This window comes from Phyllobates terribilis, unplaced genomic scaffold, assembly GCF_046119375.1.
Source record: "Phyllobates terribilis strain yellow unplaced genomic scaffold, ASM4611937v1 Scaffold_7__3_contigs__length_470593459, whole genome shotgun sequence".
NCBI classification, from domain to species: domain Eukaryota; kingdom Metazoa; phylum Chordata; class Amphibia; order Anura; family Dendrobatidae; genus Phyllobates; species Phyllobates terribilis.
The window spans coordinates 137,209,273-137,223,876 of NW_027362767.1; the positions used below are offsets into that span (position 1 = coordinate 137,209,273).

Genomic DNA, 14,604 nt, shown 5'->3' on the forward strand with positions numbered 1-14,604 from the left:
TAGCAGTCGGCGGGCCTCCCTCTGAACGGCGGGATCCTCCTTTGTCGACGCCACGGGACATCCTCCGGACTGGAAGCCAGCTTGATGGGTCCTGACGGGTCCACCTGTAACGACTGTACGGTCCTGGTCAATGCAGCAACACTTCTGGTTAGTTCCTGGACCTGATGGTGCAGGTCTGCAGGTGGGGATGGGCTTGAGACCTGCGCATCAGCCCCCACAAGGTCTGCAGGGTAGGGCCCCGCCCCTTGGTGGTAAGTAATGGCAGGGCGCCGGGAAGCTACAGCGCCACTTGGTGGGGGTTCTCGGAGCACCCGGATGGCCCTATCCTTGAACTGCGCAAAAGTCAAATCGGGGTTCTGTAGGGCCATGAGGCGCAACTGGGTCCTGTGGGCGCTGGACAGCAGACCTTCTATGAACTGGTCAGTCAACAGTTTATCAGAGTCCTGCACGCTACCAGGGTCAGCTTGTTTGATAGCTCTCAGGGCTTCTTGCAGGTTCAAGGCATAGTCTCTGATACTATCCTGGGCTCGCTGCTTACAGCCATAGAACCGCATTTTAATTTCTGCTGAGGTACGGGTATCAAAGGTACTCCGCAGCCGGGTCAGAATGTCCTTTACTGTTCTTTTCTCTTCATCTGACCATGATTTCACTTCCCGCTGGGCTGCACCGGTGAGCTGCCCCGTCAGAATGCTCACTTTCTGTTCCTCTGTCAGGAGATAAACTTTAAATAAACTGTGCAGTCTTTCCTTAAAGTCAGTTAATGTATGGGATTCCCCTGAGTATTGGGGCAGCCAGGCTGCTCCGGGGATGTAGGGCATGGAGAATGGCATCACCGCTGCTGCAGCCACACTGGTGGTAGGGGGTCCCTCCGCATCCGTCATCTTCCTCCCCCCTAGTTAACCGTGGCCTACCTTCCGTTGATCCTCTTCCGTAGGCCGCTGCTCCGCTGGTGCTGCTCCGGGCGAGGACCTTGCGTCGCGTCCTGGTGACGTCAGCGTCGCTCTCTCTCCCTTTCAGGACCTTGCGCAGCGTCGGTGCGTAGGGCGGAGCTTCAGGTCTCGCGCGGTTTGGACGTCCACGCCCCTCTTCTTCCCGCGCGGCGTCCTGCAGATGGCGTCCGATAGTGGGAAAACGGCTGAAGATGGCGGGAAACTGCTAAAGATGGCGGGAGATGGCTGAAAATGGCGGGAAACGGCTCTGGATGGCGGGAAACCTCTTTTTAAGGTACGTGTACAGTCTTTTTCAGGCACGCAATACCCATCTGTGGCGGGTTGGTCACAATCCTGCTGACTACGCCAAAGCTGACTCGCCCCCTGGGCTGTGGTGCACTCGGAGCCGGGCAACAGGGCAATAATGGGGGTAGTAGTGGCAACCCGGTCCGTGGCTCAGGGTGGTCAGACCAAATGTTGTGGCAGTCTATTTGTAAGGTTTTAAATGTCCGACTACGCCACCCGTGGATTGCGGTCAGGGTTAACCGCCGCTGCAGTGCAGACCGCTGGGGCAGATGTAAATGTGCAGCACTGAATAGTACAACTCCCCACAGGAGGAGTATGGCCCCAGGGCAGTATATAGATGGATGATGGAGGGGATGATTCCGACCGCAATAGCCAGGAAACGGAGGCCTCTTAAACAGTTCAGGGTCTTTATTAGAACAGGTGAGACGACCCAAAAACAGTCCCGGCTAGGAGGGGGCCTGGATGTCTGAGAACAAGTGGGAAGCTGGCCCTGGTCAGGGTGAGGGTGTAGGCCTACCATATTCCCTGCGCTCTTTCTGGCTATTTCCCTCCTTGTGGTGTAACAGCCCACGTTCCTGAGCTCACCGTGTCTTCTCGCCCGTATCGCTTGCAATTTGGGTCCCTTTCTACTCTTGGCTTTGTGCAGCTCTGCTGGTCCCTTCTGCTGTGGCGGAACCTCCGTGCTTCTTAGGCCAAGGAACATACAATCCCCTGCGGACTGGTTATTTTCTGTAGGACTTGGAATCCTAACAGCCTCGGACACCAAAGTCCGGTAGTTCAGTTTCTCTCTCAGCCAGGACAGGCTTCCCTCGCCTTCCGTCCCTGGCTCGTGGCTCCTCTGCTGCCACTCGTCTTCCTCAGCCTCAGCTGAACGGGCTCTCCCTTCTCTGGGACACCTCTCACTCCAGAGACAGGTCGTCCAGCTCTCTCTAACCCTGCCCCCAGCTCCAGCTTTTATAGGGGCAGCCTGCTCCCCCTACTGGCCTGGGACAGGAGGTGCTGCATGCTAATGGTCCCCTGACCAGAGAACCTCCCCCTTGCTCTCAGACACAGCTTTATTATACATTAGTGGCATCCAGGCCAGGGTGACAAACATATCCTTGATGGCCATCTTGATAAATTAGAAGAGAACATGGGAGCTTATTCAGAGGAGCAAGACGAGCGCTGTCACCAGGACATAATGAACGTTGAACGCCATTACCAAGGACAGTATGACGAGAACGTGATGGGAGAGTAGATTTGAGGACTGATTTGTGAAAGTAATATACAATACAGTCACAAATCCAGAAAATATAATCATTTTTGAGCTATTATTATTATATTATATTATATAAGAAAAAAGCGATCAAGATCGCCCAAAAGAATGTTTCTTAATATAAAACACAAATTTTATTGTATGAATATAAAATGCAAAATGCAATACACATGCTTGACAAGAATGGTGCAAATACATACACTATAAAAAATCCATCGTAATGTAGGACCGACGGGGTCCGTTCTGTGAGAATCACAACAGCTCAGTGGCCATGTGCACTGTCATTAAGTGACCCACCAAGCCATACTAGAGTCCAAGTAAATGTACAAGTATTTAAAGATGTCCAGGAAAATAATACTGGTCTTTAGTAAACTGTTTACTATAGACCAGTATTATTTACTATAGATCAGTATTATTTACTATAGACCAGTATTATTTACTATAGACCAGTATTATTTACTATAGATCAGTATTATTTACTATAGATCAGTATTATTTACTATAGACCAGTATTATTTACTATAGATCAGTATTATTTACTATAGATCAGTATTATTTACTATAGATCAGTATTATTTACTATAGATCAGTATTATTTACTATAGACCAGTATTATTTACTATAGACCAGTATTATTTACTATAGATCAGTATTATTTACTATAGACCAGTATTATTTACTATAGATCAGTATTATTTACTATAGACCAGTATTATTTACTATAGATCAGTATTATTTACTATAGACCAGTATTATTTACTATAGATCAGTATTATTTACTATAGACCAGTATTATTTACTATAGATCAGTATTATTTACTATAGATCAGTATTATTTACTATAGACCAGTATTATTTACTATAGATCAGTATTATTTACTATAGACCAGTATTATTTACTATAGATCAGTATTATTTACTATAGATCAGTATTATTTACTATAGACCAGTATTATTTACTATAGATCAGTATTATTTACTATAGACCAGTATTATTTACTATAGACCAGTATTATTTACTATAGATCAGTATTATTTACTATAGACCAGTATTATTTACTATAGATCAGTATTATTTACTATAGACCAGTATTATTTACTATAGATCAGTATTATTTACTATAGATCAGTATTATTTACTATAGATCAGTATTATTTACTATAGACCAGTATTATTTACTATAGACCAGTATTATTTACTATAGATCAGTATTATTTACTATAGACCAGTATTATTTACTATAGATCAGTATTATTTACTATAGACCAGTATTATTTACTATAGATCAGTATTATTTACTATAGATCAGTATTATTTACTATAGACCAGTATTATTTACTATAGACCAGTATTATTTACTATAGATCAGTATTATTTACTATAGACCAGTATTATTTACTATAGACCAGTATTATTTACTATAGATCAGTATTATTTACTATAGACCAGTATTATTTACTATAGACCAGTATTATTTACTATAGACCAGTATTATTTACTATAGATCAGTATTATTTACTATAGACCAGTATTATTTACTATAGATCAGTATTATTTACTATAGACCAGTATTATTTACTATAGACCAGTATTATTTACTATAGACCAGTATTATTTACTATAGATCAGTATTATTTACTATAGACCAGTATTATTTACTATAGATCAGTATTATTTACTATAGACCAGTATTATTTACTATAGACCAGTATTATTTACTATAGACCAGTATTATTTACTATAGATCAGTATTATTTACTATAGACCAGTATTATTTACTATAGATCAGTATTATTTACTATAGATCAGTATTATTTACTATAGACCAGTATTATTTACTATAGATCAGTATTATTTACTATAGATCAGTATTATTTACTATAGACCAGTATTATTTACTATAGATCAGTATTATTTACTATAGACCAGTATTATTTACTATAGACCAGTATTATTTACTATAGATCAGTATTATTTACTATAGACCAGTATTATTTACTATAGATCAGTATTATTTACTATAGATCAGTATTATTTACTATAGACCAGTATTATTTACTATAGACCAGTATTATTTACTATAGATCAGTATTATTTACTATAGACCAGTATTATTTACTATAGACCAGTATTATTTACTATAGACCAGTATTATTTACTATAGATCAGTATTATTTACTATAGACCAGTATTATTTACTATAGATCAGTATTATTTACTATAGACCAGTATTATTTACTATAGACCAGTATTATTTACTATAGACCAGTATTATTTACTATAGATCAGTATTATTTACTATAGACCAGTATTATTTACTATAGATCAGTATTATTTACTATAGATCAGTATTATTTACTATAGACCAGTATTATTTACTATAGATCAGTATTATTTACTATAGATCAGTATTATTTACTATAGACCAGTATTATTTACTATAGATCAGTATTATTTACTATAGACCAGTATTATTTACTATAGACCAGTATTATTTACTATAGATCAGTATTATTTACTATAGACCAGTATTATTTACTATAGACCAGTATTATTTACTATAGATCAGTATTATTTACTATAGACCAGTATTATTTACTATAGACCAGTATTATTTACTATAGATCAGTATTATTTACTATAGATCAGTATTATTTACTATAGATCAGTATTATTTACTATAGATCAGTATTATTTACTATAGATCAGTATTATTTACTATAGACCAGTATTATTTACTATAGACCAGTATTATTTACTATAGATCAGTATTATTTACTATAGACCAGTATTATTTACTATAGACCAGTATTATTTACTATAGATCAGTATTATTTACTATAGACCAGTATTATTTACTATAGACCAGTATTATTTTCCTGGACATCTTTAAATACTTGTACATTTACTTGGACTCTAGTATGGCTTGGTGGGTCACTTAATGACAGTGCACATGGCCACTGAGCTGTTGTGATTCTCACAGAACGGACCCCGTCGGTCCTACATTACGATGGATTTTTTATAGTGTATGTATTTGCACCATTCTTGTCAAGCATGTGTATTGCATTTTGCATTTTATATTCATACAATAAAATTTGTGTTTTATATTAAGAAACATTCTTTTGGGCGATCTTGATCGCTTTTTTCTTCTATGAGTCTTTATGGGTGGTGATTTACCCTTACTAGCATCCTCAGATGTGAGTTATCTAGTCTCATTTAATATGCACCAGTTGAGAATGATAAGTATATTATTATATTCTATGCAGCAGTGGTAGAGTTTCAGAATAATTGCATTTGTAGTGAAATGTTGATTGTTTCTATGATAAAACACAAGTCAATATTTCTTGTTTTATCTCAATAAATACAAAACTAGCGAAGACCATTGTCACAAGATCCAAGTCCATGAGGATTGTTGGTGATTTATTACCAGCTTTATATGTGAGCAGTTAACCCGGGAACAAACCTTGGGTTCCATTTACCAGGTCATCTATTTGTTCCCATCACCTGCCAGCTGATTCCATCTACAGGCGGGGTGCAATAATCTGCAGGATATATCACTGTGTCTGGCAAGGGGGTAGAGGAGCGATGTTCTGCAGAGAGTTCGGTGGTGTCATGCTCTGTATGACTAGTTGTCATATTGTGCAGGGCACACAGGGGGCGCTGTGCCAGCGATGAGCTGTAATGGACACCTCCTCCGTGGAGTCTGGAATCACCCGATACTGTATGTAGGGGATAGACCGATGTAGATAGATATTTCCGTCCACCTCCCCGTAGCTTTCTGCACAGGTTCTGTCTCTGGGGGGTGCACTTTGGGGGCACTGATTGATGACATTAGTCGGAGCAGTGTCGGACCCCCCGCAGGTCTCGCTGCTTTGGTCCTGTAAACAGCACACCCCATGAGGTCCCCTGTGATTGGTGGCGGCTGCTGTCAGTCTCCCTGGCGTTGCCCGCCCTCCTCCTATAAATCTGCGCTCTCCGGCCGCCGGCTCACACTTCTCCTTCCTTCTCGTCTGCTGCCTGAGCCCGGATTACAAATGGTGGTACAGCAGCTTCCCAGGATGACCGACTCCGGCCACCAGCAGCACAAGGCGCAAGCCAACATCCTGGTCCTGGGAGCCGAAAGCGTGGGCAAATCCGGTACGTGGCCATTATAAGAATTATAATTATAGGAATTATTGTACGGTCACTAGATGGCCAGCTCTTCTGACAAGTCCTTTCTTACCTCCGTCGTCTTCCTCTCTGCAGCTCTCACCGTTCGCTTCCTGACACGGAGGTTTATTGGAGAATACGTGGGCACAGGTGAGCGGGATTATAACCCAGGTGATAATAAAATGGATTATAATGTATAGTCCTGGGGATATTATACTCACCCTCTATTATATATTACAGAGTCCATCTACACCCACCATGTCAGCCTGGACGGCAGAGAGACCTCCTTCAGCATCTGGGACTCCGTCTGCCCCGAGGTAACCACCCATTATACACCGTACCATAATAACTGCCCCTAGTCTGCAGACTATTACACCACTGACCTCTCTGCAGAACATCGCTCCTCCACCTCCTGACACATACATAGTGATATATCCTGCAGATTATTACACCACTGACCAGTCTGCAGAACATCGCTCCTCCACCTCCTGACAGATACATAGTGATATATTCTGCAGATTATTACAACACCGACATCTCTGCAGAACATCACTCCTCCACCTCTTGACAGATACATAGTGATATATCCTGCAGATTATTACACCACCGACATCTCTGCAGAACATCGCTCCTCCACCTCCTGACAGATATATCCTGCAGATGATTACACCTCTGCAGAACATCACTCCTTTGGTTTTTGCACTGTATTGGCTATGGCCCAGCTTTCCCGGGAGCAGATATCTGATCTCCTCCCCTCTCCCCGCAGAAGCCGAGCTTGCAGAGCTGTGTGAGCGAGGAGCAGCTGCGCTGGGCAGACGGTTTCATCCTCGTCTACAGCATCTGTGACAGTGACAGCTTCAATGTGGTGCGGCAGCTGCTCCAGCGAATCCGCCAGCTGAAGAAGCGGCACAGCTCCGCGCCCGTCATCATCGTGGGCAACAAGCGGGACCTCCAGCACCGGCGTCAGATCTCCAGCGAGGAGGGCCGCCTTCTTGCCATTTCTTCGGACTGTGACTTTTTCGAGATCTCGGCAGCAGAGACCTACCATGGCTCCTTAGTGGTTTTCCATCAGCTGCTGGAGACAGTGAGGGTGAGCCGGACCTTGAGCAAGAAGAATGTGGGCATCAAGGGCATCGTGAGGAGCATGTCTGCTGTTTTCGGGAGAAGAAGGACCGAGTGAGGCAGGAAGACCCAACCTCATCCCTGGTGGACTTAACCCTTTGGAGACAGACTATAACACCTTCTTCTCCACCTTGCCCACTTAGGGAATGCAAATGACTGATCCTTGGTTGCATCACTGTCCTCAAAGTGATCGCCTCCATGCCCGGGACACCCCTTGGGACGTTAGCTGTTGCGGTCGGACTCTGAGGAATGCAGACTATTATGCAAACTTTTGGAAGAGTTTTCGCTGGCACGTGGCAGCACCACACACTGGAGCATGCTGAGCTGTGTGGTGTCAGCTGTCCCACAATGCACTGGGGCAGGACGGTTATAACCTAGCTCCTTAGGAGTGTTATTTGCACTATTTGGCAGAAAGGGGGCACACTATGGTAGCGTTCCACCAAGCTTTCTGTAGCCCTTCTAGAAGGTATGGGGAGAAATGTACAAACTGATCTAAAGCGTTCAGTAGTGAACCACCCTGAAATCAAACCAAAGTATTGGTGACCCTTTTACGGGCGATATAAAAATTGCACAATGGACAGTTAAACCTTTGCATTGTTTACATAAAGATATTTATTTTTTTACACCGTCTCTGTAAATTTGTAATTTTTTTTTTGTTTTCTGAAAATAAAATATTTATTGTTGAAAAATGATGTTATATTTAAAAAACAAAACATAAAATCAACAGGTCAGGTGAGTGAATAAGGTACATGCTGCTTTCCTGTTAGCTCTCAGGCTGCGCACTTCACATAACTGTATGGCAGTGTCACCAACCTGTGCTTGCATCTCTATATATAGGTGCGTGCGAGTGTGTATATACTATATTGTAGTTATAAGTGAAGCATAAAGAACATAAGCAATCATCTGCACACAATATAGTCCCAGTCATCCATCATCAGTCCTGGGGGGTGAAGGCCGCATTTTCAAGATCTCTAAGAGTCCGTAACAACCAAATATATATATATATATATATATATATATATATATATATATATATATTTATTAATATTAGAGATGAGGGAGGACACAGAAAATACATGAGGAGGGGGACACAATAGTCAGTAGGAGGGAGGACCTGGAGGAGGAGGAGGAGGATGAGGAGGATGATGACAGAGAAGTCTGGAAGGGGGGGGGGGGGGGCGCACAGAGGAGTATGGAGGAGAACAGAGGCGTCTGGACGAGTGGGTGACTGAGAAGTCTGGAGGAGGAGGCCACAAAGGAGTCTGGAATAATGGGACAACTATAAGTCCAGAGGAGGAGGACACAAAGTTTGAAAGAGAGGGATAGCAAAGTCTGGAGGAGGGAAAACACAAAGAATTCTGGAAAAGGGAGGGCAGAAGGGTCTCTCAAAAGTTTTTATGGGGGGCAGTGGGGCTGGAGGAGGGGGAAGGGACAGAGGATCTACCAGTGGTTTGCTTCCTTATCCACAATCTCAAAACATACTTGCATAGAGGAGGCCACAAAGGAGTCTGGAGGAGGGGCACACAGAAGAGTCCGGAAGAGAATGGGGACAGAAAAGTCTGGTAATGGTACGACAAAGGCGTCTGGAGGAAGAGGAGAACAGCAAAGTTTGGTGGATTATGGGGACAGAGAAGGGAAGAGGCAAAGAAGTTTGGAGGAGGGGGTTAAGAAGAAGTCTGGAGGAGGGAGGACAGAAGGGTCTGGAGGAGAAAAACAATAGTCTGGACGAGGGGGTGACTGAGAAGTTTGGAGGAGGGAGGAAACGAAGTCTAGAGGAAGGAGGACACAAAGAAGTTTGAATGAGGGAGGACCGAAAGGTCTGGAGAAGGGAGTGGCTGAGAAGTTTAGAGGAGGGAAGACACAAAGAAGTCTAGAAGAGGGAGGACAGAAGGGTCTGGAAGAGGGGTTGACTTAGACTTTTGTAGAATGGAGCACACAAAATTCTGGAAGAGGGTAGACACGAAGTGTGGAGGAGGAGGACAATAGTCTGGAGGAGGGGGTGACTGAGAAGTTTGGAGAAGGGAGGATACAAAGAAGCCTGGAGGAGGGCGAACACAGAAGTTTGGACGAGGGAGGACTGAAAAGACTGGAGAAGAGGGTGACAGACGTTTAGGTGAGGGAGGACATGAAGAAGTATAGAGGAGGGAGGATAGAATGGTTTGGAGGAAGGGGTGACTGAGTAGTTTGTAGAATGGAGGACACAGTCTGGAGGAGGGAGGACAGAAGGGTCAGGAGAAGAGGGTGACAGAAGTTTGTAGGAGGGAGGACACAGAAGTCTAGAGGAAAGAAGACACAAAGAAGTATGAACGAGAGAGGACAGAAGGGTCTGGAGGAAGGGGTGACTGAGAAGTTTGTAGAATGCAGGATACAAAGTTTTGAGGAGGGAGGACACAAAGAAATCTCAACGAGGGGGGACAAAAAGTTCTGAAGGAGGCAGGACACAAAAAAGTCTGGATGAGGGAGGACAGAAGGGTCTGGAGGAGGGGGTGAATGAGAAGTCTGGAGGAGCGAGGATACAAAGAAGTCTGGAGGAAAGGATGACTGAAAAGTTTGGAGAGGGGCAGTGGCGTCAGAAAGACAGGGTCTATCTGTGGTTTACTCCCCTATCCACAATCACAAAACATACTTACACAGCTGAGTTGAGTGTGCATATATATATATATATATATATATATATATATATATATATGGGGTAGTGGTCAGGAGAACGGCTGACAGCAGACAATTGTCTACTAAAGTTGTGATCTGTAAAGTGGAAATTTTCATCCAAAAATACAAGAACATGGCAAAATCTCAGTATTCGGCTGATCATTTGCCACTGTGCAGAGTTCCACCTGCCTACCTGAGCTGGCCAATTAAAGTGTTCTGTGTGTGCCCAGCTTATATCATTGCTACTCTCTACCCTCAGTGTCGAGTCCCATTCGCTCCTGCCCCTATCTCTTCCATCCACTTTGCCTTTCCACCCTCAAATCCCCCCCACAAATATTACTATGTTATTAGTCGGGTTAGGATGGGGTCAGTAAACACAAGGATTGTCTTGTTAGGGCTCTTAGTGCTACGGAAAAGCTGTATATAAGGACTTCACCATATACATTGCGTATCAGGACTGAAGATTGTTAGATAAAGGGGAGCTCAACTTTTAAGTATCTTCTGACATATTTCTAACATAAATCTACAACAGAGGATCTAATGCAGATGTGGACGGAGCCTAATACCGGTAGTCACCAGCACTTCCAGACACAATGCACCTAGTCCTCCTGGATCGGGGAGGGGGACAAGGAGCTGTACAGACTCTGGCATCTCCGGTCCGGTTCGCTTACATCACAGAAGCCATGATTGTCATCGCTGAAGAATTGCAAGCCAGACACACCAATTGGGGAGTGTATTGAGTGTCTCCTGTTTGGAGCGTCTACCAAGGAGGACTCCACCTGGTCCTTCTGCTTTGGATCTTCCTTGGAGATGTTCAGAGCCTCCGGGGTGGTATCGGAGGATCTCTTCAGCTGCAAGAAAACATGGTGGTTATTGGACATTCATAAGATAGGTGACCACCAATAAGGCTGACTCTACAGTTCTACAGCTTTCACTTCCTATCACAAGAAAAAGCTTTCCTGTTAACCCTCATGGGGATAATAATCAGGTCTCCTTATAACACTTCCCTCTGTGAGAACATTAATAGTACACATCAGCTGGTACCAGATATCATATTTGTCAACTATCCCGGAGTATCAACGCAAACCCTGGAAAAAAAGGGAAGATCTCCTGAAGGAGTTAGCGAAACTCTCAGGCACTGCTGAAGCTTCTCGAAACCTTCTGGAAAGCAAAACTCAGGACCGGGGATGGTGCAGGGATAAAAGGAAAACATTGCTGGAATCAGGAGAAGAGCGGTATTTACACCAGGAAAGAAAAAAAATTACACATTTATGACAAGCGCACGGTCACCTTCAAGAAGCCAGGCAAGAGTTATAAAAAAAAAATAAGAAAAAAATAAATAGAAGAAATCTTTCCGTTCTTTTCTGGGCCATGCTAAGTGGACGTGCCCTTTAACATCAATGGTCGATTTTCTACTGTACTAGAAGCAGGAGTTGAGGCAATCTCCGCGGCAAGGAGCGGTAATGGGAGATCTCGGAGACAATGGCTGTCACCACTTCAGTGTCTCTTAAGACAAATACATCTGGAGTGAAGTGTCCCGCGGCATCCTGGGAGAACATTACAGTGACATTACAAAGCTCTTGACCTGTGTCAGATATCACTCACTGTCCTGACAGGACTCCGGCAGCCACAATTATACGCCACTTCTTGGAAAAGACAAAGAAATGTACAGTACAGGACACGGCTCACTGCGAAACGTGGAGCGAAGGCGACATGAAAATAAGGCGCTCCACCTGCCGCCTCTCCATAACATATCTATTCTTTCCTGTTATCAGCCAGGATGGCACGTGGGCAGTCATGTGGCCTTAACATGAGAAAAAATTACAAAACGCAGACAAGTCTGACAGAAATAAAGGATGAAAACGTTTGTGACCGGGTGACCAGAAAGGTCGGTGCCAATGTTCCCAAAATGGCCGACTGTGGTAGCAACAGAGCACAAAGCGTTAAACAGTGTACAACGAGCCCGTGGAGGATACATACAGTGCTGCTCACCATTATTGGCACCCCTTCATTTTTTTCATAAACTGTACAATATCTTCAGAAATAAATGGAAATGTACCAAAGTTATATCCTCAGGATTTTTTAATTAGTGGTCCAAAGTAATACAACAATAAAACATTGTGTTTCAACTTCCATGTTTCAGTTTCAAAGAAGTAACAGAATAACCAGCACATGCAGCAATAAAGGCCCCCCTAATTAATACTTGGTTGCACACCCTTCGGCATTGCTGACAGCCTCCAAACGTTTCTTGTAGCCATCTATAAGCTTCTTGCACTTCTCAGCTGGATTTTCTCCCACTCTTCCTTTGCAGTTTGTTCAAGCTCTTGAATGTTTGCAGGTTCTTTTTCCCAATGGCGGATTTCAGCTCACCCCAAAGATTTTAAATGGGATTGACGTCAGGACTCATTGCTGGCCATTTTAAAACAGTCCATTTTTTCTTTTTCAACCATTCCTGTGTACTTTCGGATGTTTGCTTTGGGTCATTGTCTTGCTGGAGGGCCCATGATCTTCAACTCAAACCAAGTTTTCTTACACTGGGTAGGACATTTCACTCTAAAATCTCTTGATAATTCTCGGATTTCATGATTTATGTGATACGGACAAGGCCTCCAGTACCAGACGCAGCAAAGCAACCCCACAACATTATAGATCCTCCACCATGCTTAACTGTTAGTAAGGTGTTCTTTTCCTTATAAGCTTCATTGCGCTGCCTGTAAACAAACTGTTGCTTTGCATTGACAAAAAGCTCTATTTTTGTTTCATCTGTCAACACAACATTTTCCCAGAAGGATTGTGGTTTGTGAAGGTACTCTTTGGCAAAGATCAGTCATTCCTTTTTATGTCTTTTCTTTAGCAATGGTTTCTTCCTTGGCCTTCGCCCATAAAGCTCAGCTTGGTTTATTGTGCGGCGTATGGTATTTGTTGAAACAATGACCCAAGACTGTTTCCTGGTTGGCCTTCAGGTCTTTGGATGTTAGATGTGGTGTTTTTTCCACCATTCGCACCAACCTTCGAAGACATCTCTTGTCAATTTTCCTCTTTCCCCCATGTCCAGGGAGGTTCTTGACAGTTCCATGCTTGGCAAACTTCTTAATAACATTGTGCACTGTTGAAACTGGGATACCTAAGTCTTTGGAGATGGCCTTATACCCTTTGGAAGTCTTGTTTGCTAATAATAGTAGTTCTGATGTCCTCAGACAGCTCCTTTGTATTCACCATTGTGACAAAGGATCAGGGCCTACCATGTGGCTTTTTAAAACACTGAAGCCATCATTCATTGGCTAATTCATGTCACATGGGCACCAACAATTAATCACAGTTGAATCTCTTTTGTGATTTAGCACAGGCGAGTCAAGAAGTGTTTCCATACTAAATAAAAGTAAAGGTGCCAATACCAGTGTCACAGGAAGCTTTAGGTTTTTCTGTATTCCCTGCCATTGCTTTTGGTTTTGAATTATTATTTATCATTTGCTCTTTTGTATGTAACACGAGTCTCTATACAAAAACTGTTTCACTTGATTCATTTTTTTCAGGAGATTTTCCACATTATGTACTTACACATCATGGCTGCCAATAACGATGAGCAGGACTGTGTGCAGACATGGTGTTATGTGATCGGTGGCATCGGACAGACTGTGGGGATACACTACAGGCCGCTCACTCTGCACCGCACATTATCCTGTATGTGGGTCAGGATGAGGAGCTTGACAATGGAAGGAGGCAGGAATCCAGCAGCACATGGCCGACACGCAGCGAGACCGCACAGCGCCAGCCGGCCACGTTTATGGCCCCCAAACAGGCGACTGAGGGAGAAATTGTACACAGGACTGGGCTCTTCATGAGAAGGAGAAATCTGAGGAGAATAAGCAGACATTACTGGGAAAGCTGGGTGACCACAAACATGGCCGACACACAGCCATTCAGGACTCTGGAAGAGACGAGAGGAAGATGTAATGGACGACAAAATAACGAGATAATTACCAATGTGACAGAGAGGATCCCTGGTGTCCAGTCACAAGAGCCGGAATCATCCATTTATCTACACTCCCTGCAAGGAGCCCCAGAATGCCCCGTAATCATTAACCACTCGACGACAGGTTTATTATAAACTACATTATATCTGCTCCACAGAGGAAAGAGCGTCCGCAGACACAGAGTCCAGATCACTGAGAATGCCGCCTATCCATCACTAG

The 14,604-nt window shown here is 43.3% G+C and overlaps 2 protein-coding genes across 2 annotated transcripts in view; one reads left to right on the forward strand and one right to left on the reverse strand.

Annotated features, from left to right (window-relative positions):
* Positions 1-6,342: 6,342 nt before the first annotated feature.
* On the forward strand, positions 6,343-9,468 carry LOC141153949 (ras-related and estrogen-regulated growth inhibitor-like protein). The gene is made up of 4 exons (XM_073639259.1): positions 6,343-6,628; positions 6,737-6,790; positions 6,881-6,957; positions 7,407-9,468. The coding sequence occupies exons 1-4, from the start codon at positions 6,388-6,390 to the stop codon at positions 7,818-7,820; spliced, it is 786 nt and encodes a 261-aa protein (XP_073495360.1). The 5' UTR covers positions 6,343-6,387; the 3' UTR covers positions 7,821-9,468.
* The window catches only part of LOC141153948 (perilipin-2-like), a 31,444-nt gene continuing 25,190 nt past the window's right edge, over positions 8,351-14,604 (reverse strand). The window contains exon 7 of the mRNA XM_073639257.1: positions 8,351-11,262. Coding sequence (XP_073495358.1) covers positions 11,011-11,262 — 252 coding nt within the window. The 3' untranslated portion in view covers positions 8,351-11,010. The remainder of the gene's footprint in view (positions 11,263-14,604) is intronic.